This window comes from Pangasianodon hypophthalmus, chromosome 8 (assembly GCF_027358585.1).
Source record: "Pangasianodon hypophthalmus isolate fPanHyp1 chromosome 8, fPanHyp1.pri, whole genome shotgun sequence".
Classification (NCBI taxonomy): domain Eukaryota; kingdom Metazoa; phylum Chordata; class Actinopteri; order Siluriformes; family Pangasiidae; genus Pangasianodon; species Pangasianodon hypophthalmus.
The window spans coordinates 13,067,272-13,082,381 of NC_069717.1; the positions used below are offsets into that span (position 1 = coordinate 13,067,272).

General features: G+C 39.2%; 1 protein-coding gene across 1 annotated transcript in view; it reads left to right on the forward strand.

Annotated features, from left to right (window-relative positions):
• nol4la (nucleolar protein 4-like a) overlaps positions 1 to 9,520 on the forward strand; it is a 44,470-nt gene extending 34,950 nt beyond the window's left edge. The window contains exons 6-11 of the mRNA XM_026925300.3: positions 1,109 to 1,413; positions 1,719 to 1,904; positions 2,230 to 2,418; positions 2,961 to 3,080; positions 3,534 to 3,723; positions 3,826 to 9,520. Of these exons, the coding sequence (XP_026781101.1) occupies positions 1,109 to 1,413; positions 1,719 to 1,904; positions 2,230 to 2,418; positions 2,961 to 3,080; positions 3,534 to 3,723; positions 3,826 to 4,043 (1,208 nt within the window). The 3' untranslated portion in view covers positions 4,044 to 9,520. The remainder of the gene's footprint in view (positions 1 to 1,108; positions 1,414 to 1,718; positions 1,905 to 2,229; positions 2,419 to 2,960; positions 3,081 to 3,533; positions 3,724 to 3,825) is intronic.
• Positions 9,521 to 15,110: the final 5,590 nt, after the last annotated feature.

A 15,110-nucleotide genomic window follows, 5' to 3' on the forward strand; every position in this document is an offset into this window, starting at 1 on the left:
TATAAGTATTAATCACTGAATTATAGGATATAAATGTCAGCTTATTGTTAATCTTTACTGAATACCAGTGTCCATTTTCAAATTAAATGTAGCAAAGTTAGCGTCTACCAAAGGAGGAAAAGTAGGAAGAAGGGGTGTATGTATCTGTGTGATTGCTGTATTATTTTGGGTGCCATAGTCTCTGGAGTGTGTGTGTGCAAAGAGAAGGGCACTGATGGTGCTGCCTCCTGAGGGAGTTCATGTTGGGTGGGGGAGTGAGTGTTGGCTTGCTGAAGCCACCTTTCTGAAAGCGGAGAGAGGGGGAAAAGCATGTAACCAGAGGGCTTTTTTTGGAAAGGGGAAGCTTTTAGTGCACAGTCTGCTATACTTGCTATAATGTGAAATGCTATATCGTTTAAGTTTTTATTAAACAGTTGAAGGACCATGTGTGTGGTTGGTGTGCATCTTTTTGATCATTAACACTACACATGGAAAGAGCTGCAACCTCTTCCTCTGTTGACTTTTCTCTTGATGGAGGGAGATTTGTGGGTGCTTTTGCTGTCCTTGTCCTTCCCCCATCCGCCATTCTGTGCATCAGCTTGGTCTTCCCCCATCTGCTGTTCTTTTTGTTTCTGTAAGCCTTGTTCGAACGCACCTCTCTGATGAAGGCTCCAGATCCTCTCTCTCCCCCTCTCTCCCTCTCTTCCAGTAACCTAACACTGAACTGACTCTCTCTCTGTACATACACACTCACTGACCTAGACACATTGACAAAATGGAACACTGACCACTACCCACACACATACAGTGCAAGCAAAGATGCACGTATGCTTACACACATGCTCTCAAAGCACATGCTTAGACATGTTGGACTAATGAATGGACATGTCCTGCTTATCAATGTTGAACGTCCTAAAGGGATTGAAATTTGGATCATACTAACCTTAAACATGGTTAGAGGAATATACTTTTATGTTGTTTATGTTCTTTGTTGGCCAAAGTTTTCCATTATTATATTAGTAATGTTGGCTAGTTGGTAGCAGTGGATATGTGAAGGAAAAAACACTGCTAACATTTCTTCCTTCCTTTTTCCTTCCCGTCTTCCTTTCGGTATCCTCTCCTCTCACAGATGACTCCTCCTCTGAGAGTGCCAGCACTAATGGGCTCCCTTCCCTCGCACCTCCCACTGGTGCTGCTGTGGTGACTGGGGGCATTTCTGTGACAGATGGCATGATTCCATATGAAGAGGTGAATAGCAATGGAACCACAGCACCATTGGACTTCAGCACCACCTCATCCTCCTCATCCTCAGAGGAAGGCCAGCAGCCCCTCAACCTGAGTGATAGGCTGTTGCCGGGGGTTACTCCTGCACTTGCACCATACCCTGCTGACTCCAGCAGGAAATACACAATCAAAACAGAGTATGGCAACAAGGTGAGGGAGAAATCATTTCTCTTAAATTACAGAGTATTCATCATATAGACCATGCATTGTCTCTAAATGTCACATTACCTGCTGTGGTGCATTGTGGGATTTCAAGAGTGTGCTGCATATTCTCCACTAAACTTTCAGTAGGCATATAAAAAAATAACTAGATACCAGGACTGTAAAATACACACAATCCTGAAATATTGCGCTGAAAAATGGGAATTGACTCAAGTTTGTGCATATGAAAATAGTTTTCTGCATATGAAGATAAAGGAATTTATTTTCTTTATTTCTGATGTGTGTGACTCCAGTCTCCTCAGTACAGCTCAGGAAGCTACGACTCGGTAAAGACTGAAGTGAGCATGTGTGCCGAAGACTTGAATACAACACGCACTCAGGTCATGGATGACGATGATGATGATCACGATGATCATGATGACAGTGACAAGATTAATGACACAGAAGGACTAGACCCCGAGAGACTCAAAGCTTTCAATGTGAGACATTTTTTCTGATTACGTATATTTTTGCAGTTTCTCTCTTTATGTATTTTTAACCTTTACACGTTTACCTCTTTCAATCAGTAATACAGTCTCTTTTTCTCCTTTCATTCTTCCCTCTGTGAAATGTTTGTGCAATTTTTAAGACGATTACAAAGCTGGGTTCCATATTTCTTTTCATTTTTACACAGTTTCATCCACATTCCTTCGTGATTTTCTTTTCATCTGATTTTTGTTTTGCTCCTTCCATCTGCAAGATCTTTCTGTCTCTCATTTGCTCTCAATTACTCAAATTTACTGCCATTTCCCCTCTCACTCCCAGATGTTTGTACGGTTGTTTGTGGATGAGAATCTGGACCGGATGGTGCCCATCTCCAAGCAACCAAAAGAGAAGATCCAGGCCATCATTGAGTCCTGCAGTCGCCAGTTCCCAGAGTTCCAGGAGCGAGCTCGTAAACGCATTCGCACCTACCTCAAATCCTGCAGACGCATGAAGAAAGGAGGCTTTGAGGTATAGAATTTTTAACAAATATTCATGCCGTATAAGTGTATATTAAAAAAAATAAACACACTTGTTTTTTTAAGCTCATGTAGAATTTATAAAGGATTCCTAATGTTGAGGTTTTTCTTGTATTTGAAACTTTTTCAGTGACTAGTATCTGATATCAGAGCACAGGCTGGTAGATGCAGCTTTATATTAACCATCAGTTTTCAGCCAAATTTAAAATGAATGCTTGATGAGAATGCTCTTGCCGGATTACTATTACTATTGAGGTTTAAAGGAAGTTTTGCACAAGCATATAAATTTTGAGAAATGTTGAGGTTTTCAGATCTATTTGTGATGTCTTGGACCAAACATGAACATACCTAAAGAGCACACTGTTACTGTCTAGTAACTGTGGATAAAAGTTAAAGAACACCTCTACATTTTTTTTTTTCTGTTTTGTAAGTAATGCCTTGGAGGGGATTAATGAAAATGCAGCATTGCAGTGTGTATCATCCTTGATGTGTTGACTTTCCTTTTACTTTTTGCCTACTTCTGCTTCTGTTCAGACACGGCCCACCCCACCACACCTCACCTCCGCCATGGCTGAAAACATCCTGGCAGCTGCCTGTGAGAGCGAGACACGCAATGCTGCCAAAAGAATGCGCCTTGACATCTACCAGAACCATGTGAGTGCATGTGTATTTGTGTGAGAGAGACAGAGATGAAGACACACAGGTGGGAAAAGAAAGAAAAAAATCTGATAAGGAATTTTGTTCGCTCCAAGACTCGCTCCAAAAGCAGAAACAAGCTGGCAGAAATAAAGCTGAAATTATAATTTTCTTTCCCCAGTAATTCCTGACTGAACACCCACATTACAGATAATGCAGAGCATAGATGACCAAATTGTAACGAAAAAAGCACTAAATAAAGATTTACTTGTAGAGTAAAATACCTTACATTTTTTAAAACTAAGCAGATAAAGAAAAAAATGCTTTGAGATTTGAACTGTATCACTGAGAATCAACAATTTGCAGAAAAAAATATTAAATAAATACCGAAATAAATACACAAAAAAACCTGTATTTATCACAATATATAAAATGTGTAATGTTTCTCTTCTTCACTGCTGCCCTCTGTAGGACGAGTCGATTACTGCAGACAAACCCAACTCCAGAGACCCAGCCGCTGTGGCCCACTCAGGCTTCTCATTGGCTGCCTCAGCCTACTCCCAGGACCAGCTGTACACCAATGGGGGGCTCAATTACAGTTTCCGTGGTTACGGAGCCCTAGGCAACAGCCTGCAAAGCAGTGCGACAGCACAGAGCAATGGTTAGTGGCTTTAGAGGCAAAGAATTTTCTCCTGAAAGACATGCACATCATCTTGTTCTCTCCTCTCACTCTTTTGTATTTATTTTTTTCTTTCTCTCTCAGGTCCCACTGACTTGAGTATGAAGTCTGTGGGCTCCAGCTCCTCCTCCTCTAGCTCTAACAGCCACGGTCAGGGCGGTGGAGGTGGAGGAGCGTCGGCTCAGCTCAGCCCTCCCGAAGTCACGGCAGTGCGGCAGCTCATCGCCGGCTATCGTGAGTCCGCCGCCTTCCTGCTTCGCTCAGCTGATGAGCTCGAAAACCTCATTCTACAACAGAACTGAATCTCCACACAAGGACACACACACACGCTTATGCACACATGCATATGCACCAACACACAGACATACACTCACAAAACACATGATCAGATGTGCACAGATAGCAGCATACATCAATTGGGATATGCACATAGCACATTAAAATGTATATGTAGCTACATGGCCACAAGCAGATGCACAGATGTACTACAAATACACACGTGCACACACACACACACACACACATGCACAGAGTCCCCTTTCTTTATAGAGCTACCTACTACATTCTTCATGATAGCCTTATTGTCATTATAGTGTCTTTGCCCTATTCCCTTTGTCCTCAATTAGATTTGTAACAGGGCACAACTCTCTGTACACGGCTTCGATAAACTACTGTTCTCTTAATGCCAAAGGCCATGATTTGAGAAGGCCTGGTCTGTGAGGCTGTGCAGTTACATGACCAACACAGGTTTGATTTTAAAATGATGTCACTGTACAGAGCACAATCCATGATGCAAAAGCCATCCGATGGCTGACTACTGAGAAACACTGCAGCACTTGTGGGAAATAGATTTACATGATTCTACACAATCAGTTTGGTATAACCCAGTATTGCGAGTGTGACTAGAGCAAACAGATTATATCATTTCCTGTGCATCATGTTTGGATCATCACCATCCAACAGTCACTGACCATTATTTTCACAGCTGGAGTGTTTCTAGGGTGTGGGATCCTTTGCAGCCACATAGAAAGTTGCAGCATAGGTGTGTAACTGGTGCATTGACATGTAAACATTTAATTTGATTCAATGAAAATTAAAGGGATACCTAAGATAGGTACAAACAGATCATTCTCCTAAAATTTCATAGTGCTCATTGGTAAGCCAAATCTTTTTTGATTTCTTGTTCCAATCTGCTCTCAGTCAGCTATGCGACGAGTACAGCCTGGGTCGAATGACTTGAGAACCAGCCACACCAAAAGATAGAGCACTAACTGTCCCAATCTACTTTTTTGCCCTGTTAGACGCATGGCTACAAAACAAGTCTACCCAACAGCTGCTGGTGCACTGTCTGCATATTCAAGCCCTAGTTAGATTCTTAAAACTTTAAACCAGGGGTGTGTTATGGGCAATGTCAGGTGGGCCGGACCAAAAAAAAAAAAAAACAGTTCAGTAGACTAATAACACATCAGTAACTCATCTTGAATGTGTTTGTTTGTCTGCAATTATTTAAAAGTTGCACATGGATTAAACATGTGTCACTTACAAAACAGATGAACAAACTGCAATTCATTACCAAAAAACCCTAATTTTTCCAATTTTGGTTTTACCATACAGTATCTTGCGTTACTATTTTCCCCTCTTAAACTTTTCCACATTTTGTAGTGAAGAATTCCCTATCATTCACACTTTTTTTTTAAAAAAGATATTTCCCCATTTTGTGCCCAATTTGGTCATCTACCAATTCCCACCTGCCAGCCAGCTTTCCCTATCATACAACAGTTATCAACCGGGTAGGGTGAAGGCTAACATGTGCTTCCTCTGAGACATGTAAAGCCAGCCAGCTGCATGTTTTCGAACTGCTGCTCATGCTGTGTCACATGGCAACGTAACACTCTTGGAGAAAAGCTCTACCTGCTCCCTGCCACATACATGAGCTCACAGACGTTCACCATTTGCTAGTGTCACTGTGATTGACAGGGGGTGTACAGTAATGCCGTCCCTTCCACCCAGAGTGCATGGACCATATTGTTACCTTGACTCTGGGCATGGTTGGCTTTGGCATTGGTGAGATTTGTACTCGCAATCTCTTGACTATCATTAGCTTATTTTATGTTCTATTTTCCCCCCTAGTGGAATAAGAGAAAAGAGACTAGCTCTTTTTTCATATTTCAAATCAATTATGGTCCACAAGACAATTTTTATTCAGCACATGGATTCTAAATTCAATTGGTGGGCTGGATTAGAACCTTTATTGGCCCAGTCCCAGCCCACAGGCCGTGTATATTTGGCACCCTTGCTTTAAAAGTTTTAAACAGCATATCCGGTAGGAAAAATCTCAGCCTATAAGTATGTGAAGTTGCCATAGAGACAAACCTGTTGTATACGCTATGGAGATACCATCAAAGATAAAGTGGGAGAAATTATAAGATATCTAATATTTGATTAATGCTACTGAGGTTGGGGATAAGGTGCAATGTATATGATAATATTTTTAGTGTGTTGTCTGAAAATTTAACATAGACACACATAGTTCCATTCTTTACATACATTTATTCTTTCTCATATATAAAAACAATACATACAAACAAAAAAATCTATTTAATAATTTGATTGATGTTGACTGCTACAGATGTTTAAATTCTGTCAAATGGGCATGTTAGACTGTTGGACATTATGCAAATGAAGCTGCACTGAGATACTTAAAACCCCACTCTCAACCCCTCCTCCACACCCCATTGCCTTTGCAACCCTTTATCCTCAGCACTGCAATGACTTCTGGGAAACGCACTCACAAAAAAAGACAAAGGACTGCATTTCCCATGCTGCATTGCAAACAAATTTTGTTAAGTTGTGAATGCTGCTCTTGTTTTCTAACCTCATGACTATGTCACTTTCATACCGCACGGGGACCAATCAAAATCATCAGAGGGACTTATGTACATATGCATACATGTTTAAGCAAAGGGACCTAATTATCAGTGGAAATAGGCCAAAGCTTAAAAAAAAAAAACCTCCGTACTACTTATGTCATAATTTATGTGATGTCAGTCTTACCAGATAATGGTTTTTGATTGGCTGGACACCTCAGTGATTTTCAGAACAATTAGAGGTGTAACACTTACATCTCCTTTTCCTGTCATGGAAATTCAGTTGAATGATGTAGTGCACAAAGCTATTTTACACTGCACACTATGACTCTGAGCTCCCTTTTGCTTGTCTCACGCCCCCATGTTAATTTCAATCATGTCACCAAATTCAGGCCTCGCACAAAAAGACACTGTATAAAAAAGCAAAAGACAATCCTGGAGAAGTTGATTTAAACAGTGTAAAGTTACGTGACCTGTGTGTTTCAAGCCTTCAAGTGGTATAGCAACCTTCCAAGTGTTGTAGCCATAACCACAAAATTACGATGAACCAGAAAATGATTCCTACTGGGGGTGTCAGGTAAGGGGAGCAATGCATTTCCACTAGTTGACTTTACCCACTTAATTTAATCTGATGTTTATGTGTATTTTATATTATTTTCATTACTTTATGTGTCTGAAAGGTTTATAAAGTTCTTTATGTATGCCTCTAAAGGGAACTGTCATCTTTGTATAGAAACAAAATCAAACTTTAGCCAATTCTAAGTGTAACAGGAAACTCAGATACACAGGAGAATAATCTGATAATGGCTGGACAGGAATCATTATTTGGATTCACATCAGATTACATCTTAAATTAAATTATCCTGAAATATTGTAGCACTTTATGGCTTGGTTAATTTACTAAATGTCTTAAATCTGGAATCATAACAAATTATAACATTGGAAAAAAGTATACGTTACTATACTCAGGCCATAGGTATAGAGTAATTTATTTATTTGATGAACATTTATTTATCACAGAGAAGGAAAAATGTCCTTATTTCTGAATGACACACTTGTTTTGGTGAGACCTGCATCCAAACAGAAAATGGACTCAGTATATCGGCAGTCCATTGTCAGACGCTGTGAGGAACATTCTGATGAGGGGATCAGTCTGATTTCTCATGAGTACTTAAAAAGGAGTGTAAGCTAGAGTGGTTCAAACACATTCGAGTGCTGGTATGTCCACTCGCTCTACATTATATTTTTGTTTTGTTCTGTTCTGTTTTCTTTAGTCAGATTTCATGTGAATAGACAGTAGTAATGTATTTATGTTCAAATTTGTTTGAGAACAAGGTCTGAGAGCTGTGTAACTCTTCACAAGGAAAAATGCAAGACACACATATAAACACAAACATGCTCACAAACACACATCGAAAAATAAAAATTTGGAGGTAAAAAAAAAAAGAAGAAATGCTATGACTTATTTTTTTATAATTGCAGCAGAGGTCTGCAATCAAAATGTGGTAACAACCATTGCCTGTGTTCTTTTCATTTGTGGTGCTCTGTAAGATTATTGTTATTGTTATTACTATGATTATTGTATTTGATTTGTTTCTACTCCTGTACCTGCCTGGAAACTGTAGGCTGAAGCCTGGTTTCTCTTTGTATACCAATGTGAAGCTTTGTATTATTTCTTTCTGGTTCTGACTCAGTGGAAGTGTGTGATGTTTACATGTACAGAGGATTAGATTCTTTTTGTTGTTGGTTTATTTTTTCTTTCTTTCTTTTTGTTTGTTGAAGACCCACATATCCAGCCTCAGTTTGTGACTTCAAGTTGTTTCTTTAATCTTGTGCATGGAGGGGTAATGTTATGTTAGAAAGTTATAGAGACTTGGTTAAACCACTGTTAAGGTCCTTGCACACTTAAAATGCATAAAGTGAATATTTGTGACTGTCATTTGTCCATGGTGGTTCATGTTAGTGTCCCAGAACAAGAGAAAACTCCCATTGTGCTTTTATTCCTCAGACATGAGTCTAGTACAACTGTTATAGAAGCCTGTTTTCATTTGCAGGTGTGTGTTACCTCTTTGTTAAACACTGTTCAGTTTTTGCACTTGAGAAGTGTGTTACTTCCTCAGCATTAGTTCAGAATGAATCAGGGTTGGGATCCATGTGCAAGGGCCTTGAGAGGTGACATTTCAGTCACTGATTGTGGATGAAGGTGCTGGATCAGAAAAAAAAAGCAGAGAGAGAGAGCTTCTTATCAGCTCAAAGTGCAACACCAGTTGTCCTCCCCATAATGCTACACAATGGACCTGATGGTTAATGAGCTTCAAATGATTTTTATTACTACTTTCACAAAGACTTGAAACAAATATTTTACAAGTAAAGCCAGTGATACAGGGGAAAGCGTAGCCTCCCTCAAACTGGTCCAGTTAACTAAAGATTTCCAATGTGATTAAGGCCTGCTATGTTCGAATTTGCACTTTGACCTTTTGTAGAAGCTTCTCAGTGATTTTAAAAGCCATTCCCCTCATGTTGTTTGCCCATATGGGGAACATAGGAACCTCAGGAACTGTTGAATCTCTGAGTTTGTTTTTTTTTAATCCAGGCCAATATGTCCTGACTGACCAGTCCTCATGCTCTCTCTCAGCTACCACATCATTTATATCGAATTTGCTATATATCCTTTTTATATTTATTATTGTGATTTAAAAGTGAATCTTCTTTTCAGTACATGTGGCTGAATATTTTAATTCTTTAGAAAAGTGTTGATAAATATAAATATATATCTGAATATATGTGAAGCAACTAAAAGATGGAAAACATGGCAGGTAATTCCATTTATGTTTGTTTCATGCAAAAAAAAAAGAAGAGGAAGAAAAAAAAGACTCAGGTGGGCGAGTTTCCCACCTTTTACATATCACTTTGACGAGAGACTCATTATTGTCTGAAAAAGACTCTTTTTACATTTTCAATGTGGTGTCAATGTTACAGTCTGAAAAACTGTCGGGTTTTCCACCTGCTGCAAAGTTGCTAGTTCCTTTCCTCCAGAGGTGTGTGTCACTGAGTTGCTGAATAAAACAGTGAGCTGCATAGTGGTCTTGACTGTTTTTTCAACACATATGCAACATTAGTCCATAGTTACCATTTATATATATTAGTATGACAAGAATTTATCAAGGTCATCACATAAATTACATATTCAGAAAAGAAAAATAGAAATGAAAGACATTACATTTGGAATCCGTATCTTATCCGTAGATTCTTGGCCCTAATATAGAGGTCACAAGAACATTATTAGTCATTGCAATACAACATGGCAAAATTTCCCTTACCAGGTTTCTCTATTTTGGTCACACTCTGCAATCAATGTGTAAAAACAGCACTACAGTCTCCTGAAACTTCTCCATTTTTGCTTGTCCCAAAGTGAGTGCAAGACATAAGCAATAACCCTATTTGATTTCACAATACCAGAAGTCAGTGATAAAGAGTTTTTTCATTGTTTGACCGGGGGAAATAAGCTTTCCTTCGTAGTCCTGGAAACACCTCGGTAAGGTTAAATAGTGGTGAGTGTGACAGGGAATAGGGACAGATAGTTGCTTCTGCACAACATGTTCAAACTCAATTAAGTTGAAATGGCAGGAGAATTATCAATTAGTAATACATGTTAATTCAATTTGACATTTTTTCAGGTGTTAAGTAGGCTATACCATTCCCCAGTGATGCAAGATGCTCTTTCCCTGTTATTCACTAGTCAGAGATTGACTTTAGCTGATGGGAATGTGTAGTGTTCTCTTTTTTGGTTGGTATTTTTGGATACTAAATCGCTTTGAGACCCAGAAATTGCTTTTGGCACCAGGTAATGGGGTCGCTGTGTTCCTGGGTGTTCGCTGGTGAGAGATCTACTGGTCAGCTCACTACAAAGACCAATTCATGCCATCAGCCATAGATGGTGTTTTAACAAGTGTTTTCTTTTGGTGCTTATCAAAATATTTCTGTATTTATTCATCTATTAGTAATCTAACACACACAATATAGCATACTTAGTCTTCCAAGTGTTGCATATCCTAAAGACAACAGCAATATACTTACTACTTTACATATTAGAGTAAGTTCATGTAGGTTGGTCACTTGGGTTAGTAAGTGAACTTGGTTAGTGAGATTGTAAATAACAATAAGAGTAAAACAATGTGAAAGTGTCTGTTTGTATATGATTGTGTACGTTTGCTATCAAGACATACATGCTGTTTTACAGATTATATAATTGTATATACACCCTCGGGTTTTCATATGAGCACCTGCTAAGCATCTGTGTTTATATCACAGCCTTAATAATCAATTTATGCATTTTCTATGGCTGATAACATCAGAAACCTGCAACGCTGTACTGCAGTATTTGAAATAGCTCCTATATATAAAACAGTACATTTCCCAAAATAGCAATAAGTGCATGCTACATATTATAGTTAAGTATGACTAATACTTTCACCGGCTGCTACTGAACTGCCATGTGCTACAACTACAATCCAGATACACCAGAGAGCAGCAGTGTGACAGAGAATCAGCATGCAAGAAGGCTGACTTTGGATTTAGTGAGAAAACAGACAAAAACCAGCAGTTATGTCTGTAGATCAACCTGGTTTTAGGTAGATTTGATTCTAAGACAAACAGTGTTCAATCTATGGTTTTACCTTGGTAAACAGCTAGCGAGTTGGAAACTTATATATATATATATATATATATATATATATATATATATATATATATATATATATATATATATATATATATATAATTTGGCTAACAGAACAATGGGGTCGCAGGTCAACATGTCAATTCAATTAAAATTTTTTTTTATATTTTATATACATATGTTTTTTTAACAACAGACATCACAAAGCAGCTTTACAGAGGTGACAGTGGCAAGGAAAAACACTGAATAGGGAACCACACTGAATAGGGATCCCATCCTCTTCTGGGTTATGTTATAATGTGACAAAATATTATAATCCACTAACTATATGCTTCACTAAAAGTAAAATGAGTGAGACACTCGTGCAAATCTACACTGCTGGTAAAGGGAAAGACAAATCTATACTGTTCCCTAAGTGAAAATGTCACAATCCAAGACATTTAGCAGAAAGCCACTCAAGACAAATCTGCAAATTTTATAGGTGCACAATAAATGAGCTAAATTTAATGTGTGTTTTAAATCTACTACTGTTACCAAGATGTCTACTCTTACTTCTGATGTCCAGAGTCAATGCATTCTCCTGAGAAAATACCCTAAGCATTTTGGCTTTACAAAGGAGTGCATCTAGGCAAAAATACCTCTTTGAGAGGTATCCCAAATATCATACGGAGAAGCCGTGTGTCCGGGCGGGACAAGCGAAGAGCTCACTGTCCAATAAACACTGAGATATATTTTCTATGCAAAACCCACCTGCACACTCTCTCATTAACCCCAAATGATGTATTAAAAGTCTGTTGTCCAATAAGCATTAAGCTTTTCTGCCATTAAAACACATTGTACTTCACAGTGAATCTGCCATAGGAGCCCTTAGAAGCTGTGCTTCACTTAAGTTCTATGGGTGGCATATCGGGGGCTTCAAATGAGATTTCCATGAAGGCTGCACTGCCCACTGAAAACAGTTTGCCTTAAATAAACATACAGTGTGGTATTGCAGTGAGATATTTGATAATTTGATTCACCAAAATACTGAATTTTACCAAGAGTGATGAATACAGACCCATTTCTATATTCCATATAGAAACATTTCATTTGTGCATTTTAATGAATTTTTTGAGCAGGCCTGGCTTCCCATGTAGTCTTAAAGCAATCATCTATGTTAGGCTTCTATTTCTTACATGCTGCTAGAGGCAGTCTAAAGCTTTGGAACATATTGTGGATTACAGCTTGTGGCACATGACCTAGCTGTCAGAGGAGGACGACTGGGGAGATTTTCTGGACTCAGGCCTTGTGCAGGCTCAGAGGATTAAGCAAAGAATGCACATTTGTCATTTGTCCAAATGTGTTAATCAAAAACAATTCGTATGAACAGTTATGCTATGCTGGCTTAGGACTACAATTGCTATAATAGCTTTAGGACTGCAATTGCCACAAACAGTTTTGCACTCAAGTCACATCAGTGAACAGTGGATAAGTTCAACAAAACAGACTTCTTGTGAAAACTGTGATGAATTTCCTGGTTACACAATTGCACTATTTCACCATGTAGCACACACTTATAGAAGGGATTAATTTGTAATTGCACTATTCGTTCTCACCCAGATGAGGATGGGTTCCCTTTTGAGTTTGGTTCCTCTCAAGGTTTCTTCCTCATTTCGTCTCTGGGAGTTTCTCCTTGCCACCATTGAGTCTGGCTTGCTCATTAGGGACAAATTCATACATTTAATATGTATATCCTGAATATATTTATTTCTGTAAAGCTGCTTTGTGACAATGTCCGTTGTTAAAAGCACAATACAAATAAAATTGAATTGAATTGAAAAACAGATCTATTCCAGGCTCAGTAAACATTCCTGAATGTAAAAGCCCACAGCACATAGCCCCTAGCAGGTGTTTTGCGAATGGTGTGCACCTCGTCAGCTTACTTAAAGGACTGCTAGACAACTGTAAGTTAATTTACATTTACATTTATGGCATTTGCCAGATGCCCTTATCCAGAGAAACTTACTGAAGTGCTTTGAAGCTTCTATCAATAAATATATCCTGATACTGGTTCACTAGGTAATGGACTAAGAGTGCTATCTACCTAAAAAAACCTGTTGGGGAGGTAGCATAGTATGAAAAACACAGAAGATAACACAAGAAAGCCCCAATCTACCCTAAAGGTGTACATAGCAGCCTTTACAGTGCACAACACAGCCATGAATGGCATCTCTCTTGGCTTGTTATGGCCTTTCTAAGGCACATCTTTTGCCACGGTCCCTTAAGAGCCCAGTGTGGGATCTCTCTTTTGTGCGTCAGTCACTTTAGGCCATTTACATCACGCAGTACGACAAACTGAAATGGATGTCTCTAAAAACTGCCTTTTTGCTAGCGATCACAGTAAAAAGAGATGAAGATGCTCTCATGGTCATTTTTGCCTTGCATGTGTTGGTGGCCAGATGACTAAAGGGTGACCTTGTGAATGAATCTGGGATTTCTGCCCATGGTCATATCACCCAACATTGTCAATCAGTAGGTTGACCTGGCAGGCTTCAGTAAGGATGAGTCTGGCCAGTATTTCTTTGTTGTGCTCAATATACACCCTACGGTATTATTTAGACTGGATGACGGCCATCCGAACCTCAGAACAGCTGGTCATCTGCCATGGAGGAAAGACACAGTGGCTCCCTTGTCTAAGTACAGGCTGGCCCACTCTGTGGTGGACATCAGCACCATGGCCTACACATGGCTTTATGCCAAGCTCCTAACATGGCGTTCCACTCTATGAGGAGCATCTCCTCCTAACGCACATTATTTAGACACATGTCACTCAAGCTGCTGCTACTTGGGCATAACTGTACACTGTGCAGGTTCTACAAAGTTAATATTGCCAGTAGTGCGAGTGTGTCAGTCATCTCTGAGCACCCTTCTGGTTAGTCCTAAAGTGAGCCCCATTCCTTTGACATTGCTGGTATCACCACTAGCAGTTAAGAGGGGTGAAATAGATAACTGCCTGGCACTAACCCAGTGAAAAGGTTCCATGGAAAGTTGACTTGATGACAGCAGTATTTATTACAGTTACTGCTTCATATGTCACTATGTGACTGACTTGGAAGGTTTTGGCACGCATGTGGAAAAATTCATACATTTAAAATTTATATCCTGGATTTATAGAATTCTGTAAAGCTGCTTTGTGACAATGTCCATTGTTAAAGGCGCTTTACAAATAAAATTGAACTGAATTGAATTTGAATTGAAATTAAATTGAATGTGCATGCACACAAAAAGTTTTACAGGTGATTCTCACTGTCCCTGGTGGTTATGCAGGGTTCAGAGAACCACAGTTACATACATAACTAGCACTTGCAATAGCACCATCATTTATAGTCAGTCAGTGACCTTTTATCTGTAGAATAGTTTTGTTGCTCAGTAACTGTATTCATGTGCTGTAGGCTGTGTGAGTGACTGGCTTCATTTTGTCATGCGAATGTTAACGAGTTTGAAGCCAAAGGTAACATGACTGTTAGTGAGAGAAAATGTCCAGCACTTAATGAAAAAAGCTACCAGGAAGGATATAGTACCACAGAAGACCACATCAGGTTCCGCTCCTGTCAGCCAAGAACAGGAATCTGAAGCTATCATGGGCACAGACTCACCCAAACTGGACAGTTGAAGATTTTTTGAAGTAAAAAAAAAATCACCCGGACTTTTTCCAATATTCAGCTGTCCACTTTCACTGAGTCTGTGCCCATGATAGCCTCAAATTCCTGTTCTTGGCTAACAAGAGTGGAACTTGATATGGTCTTCTGCTGTTGTGGCTCATCCACCTCAAGCATCTGAGATGC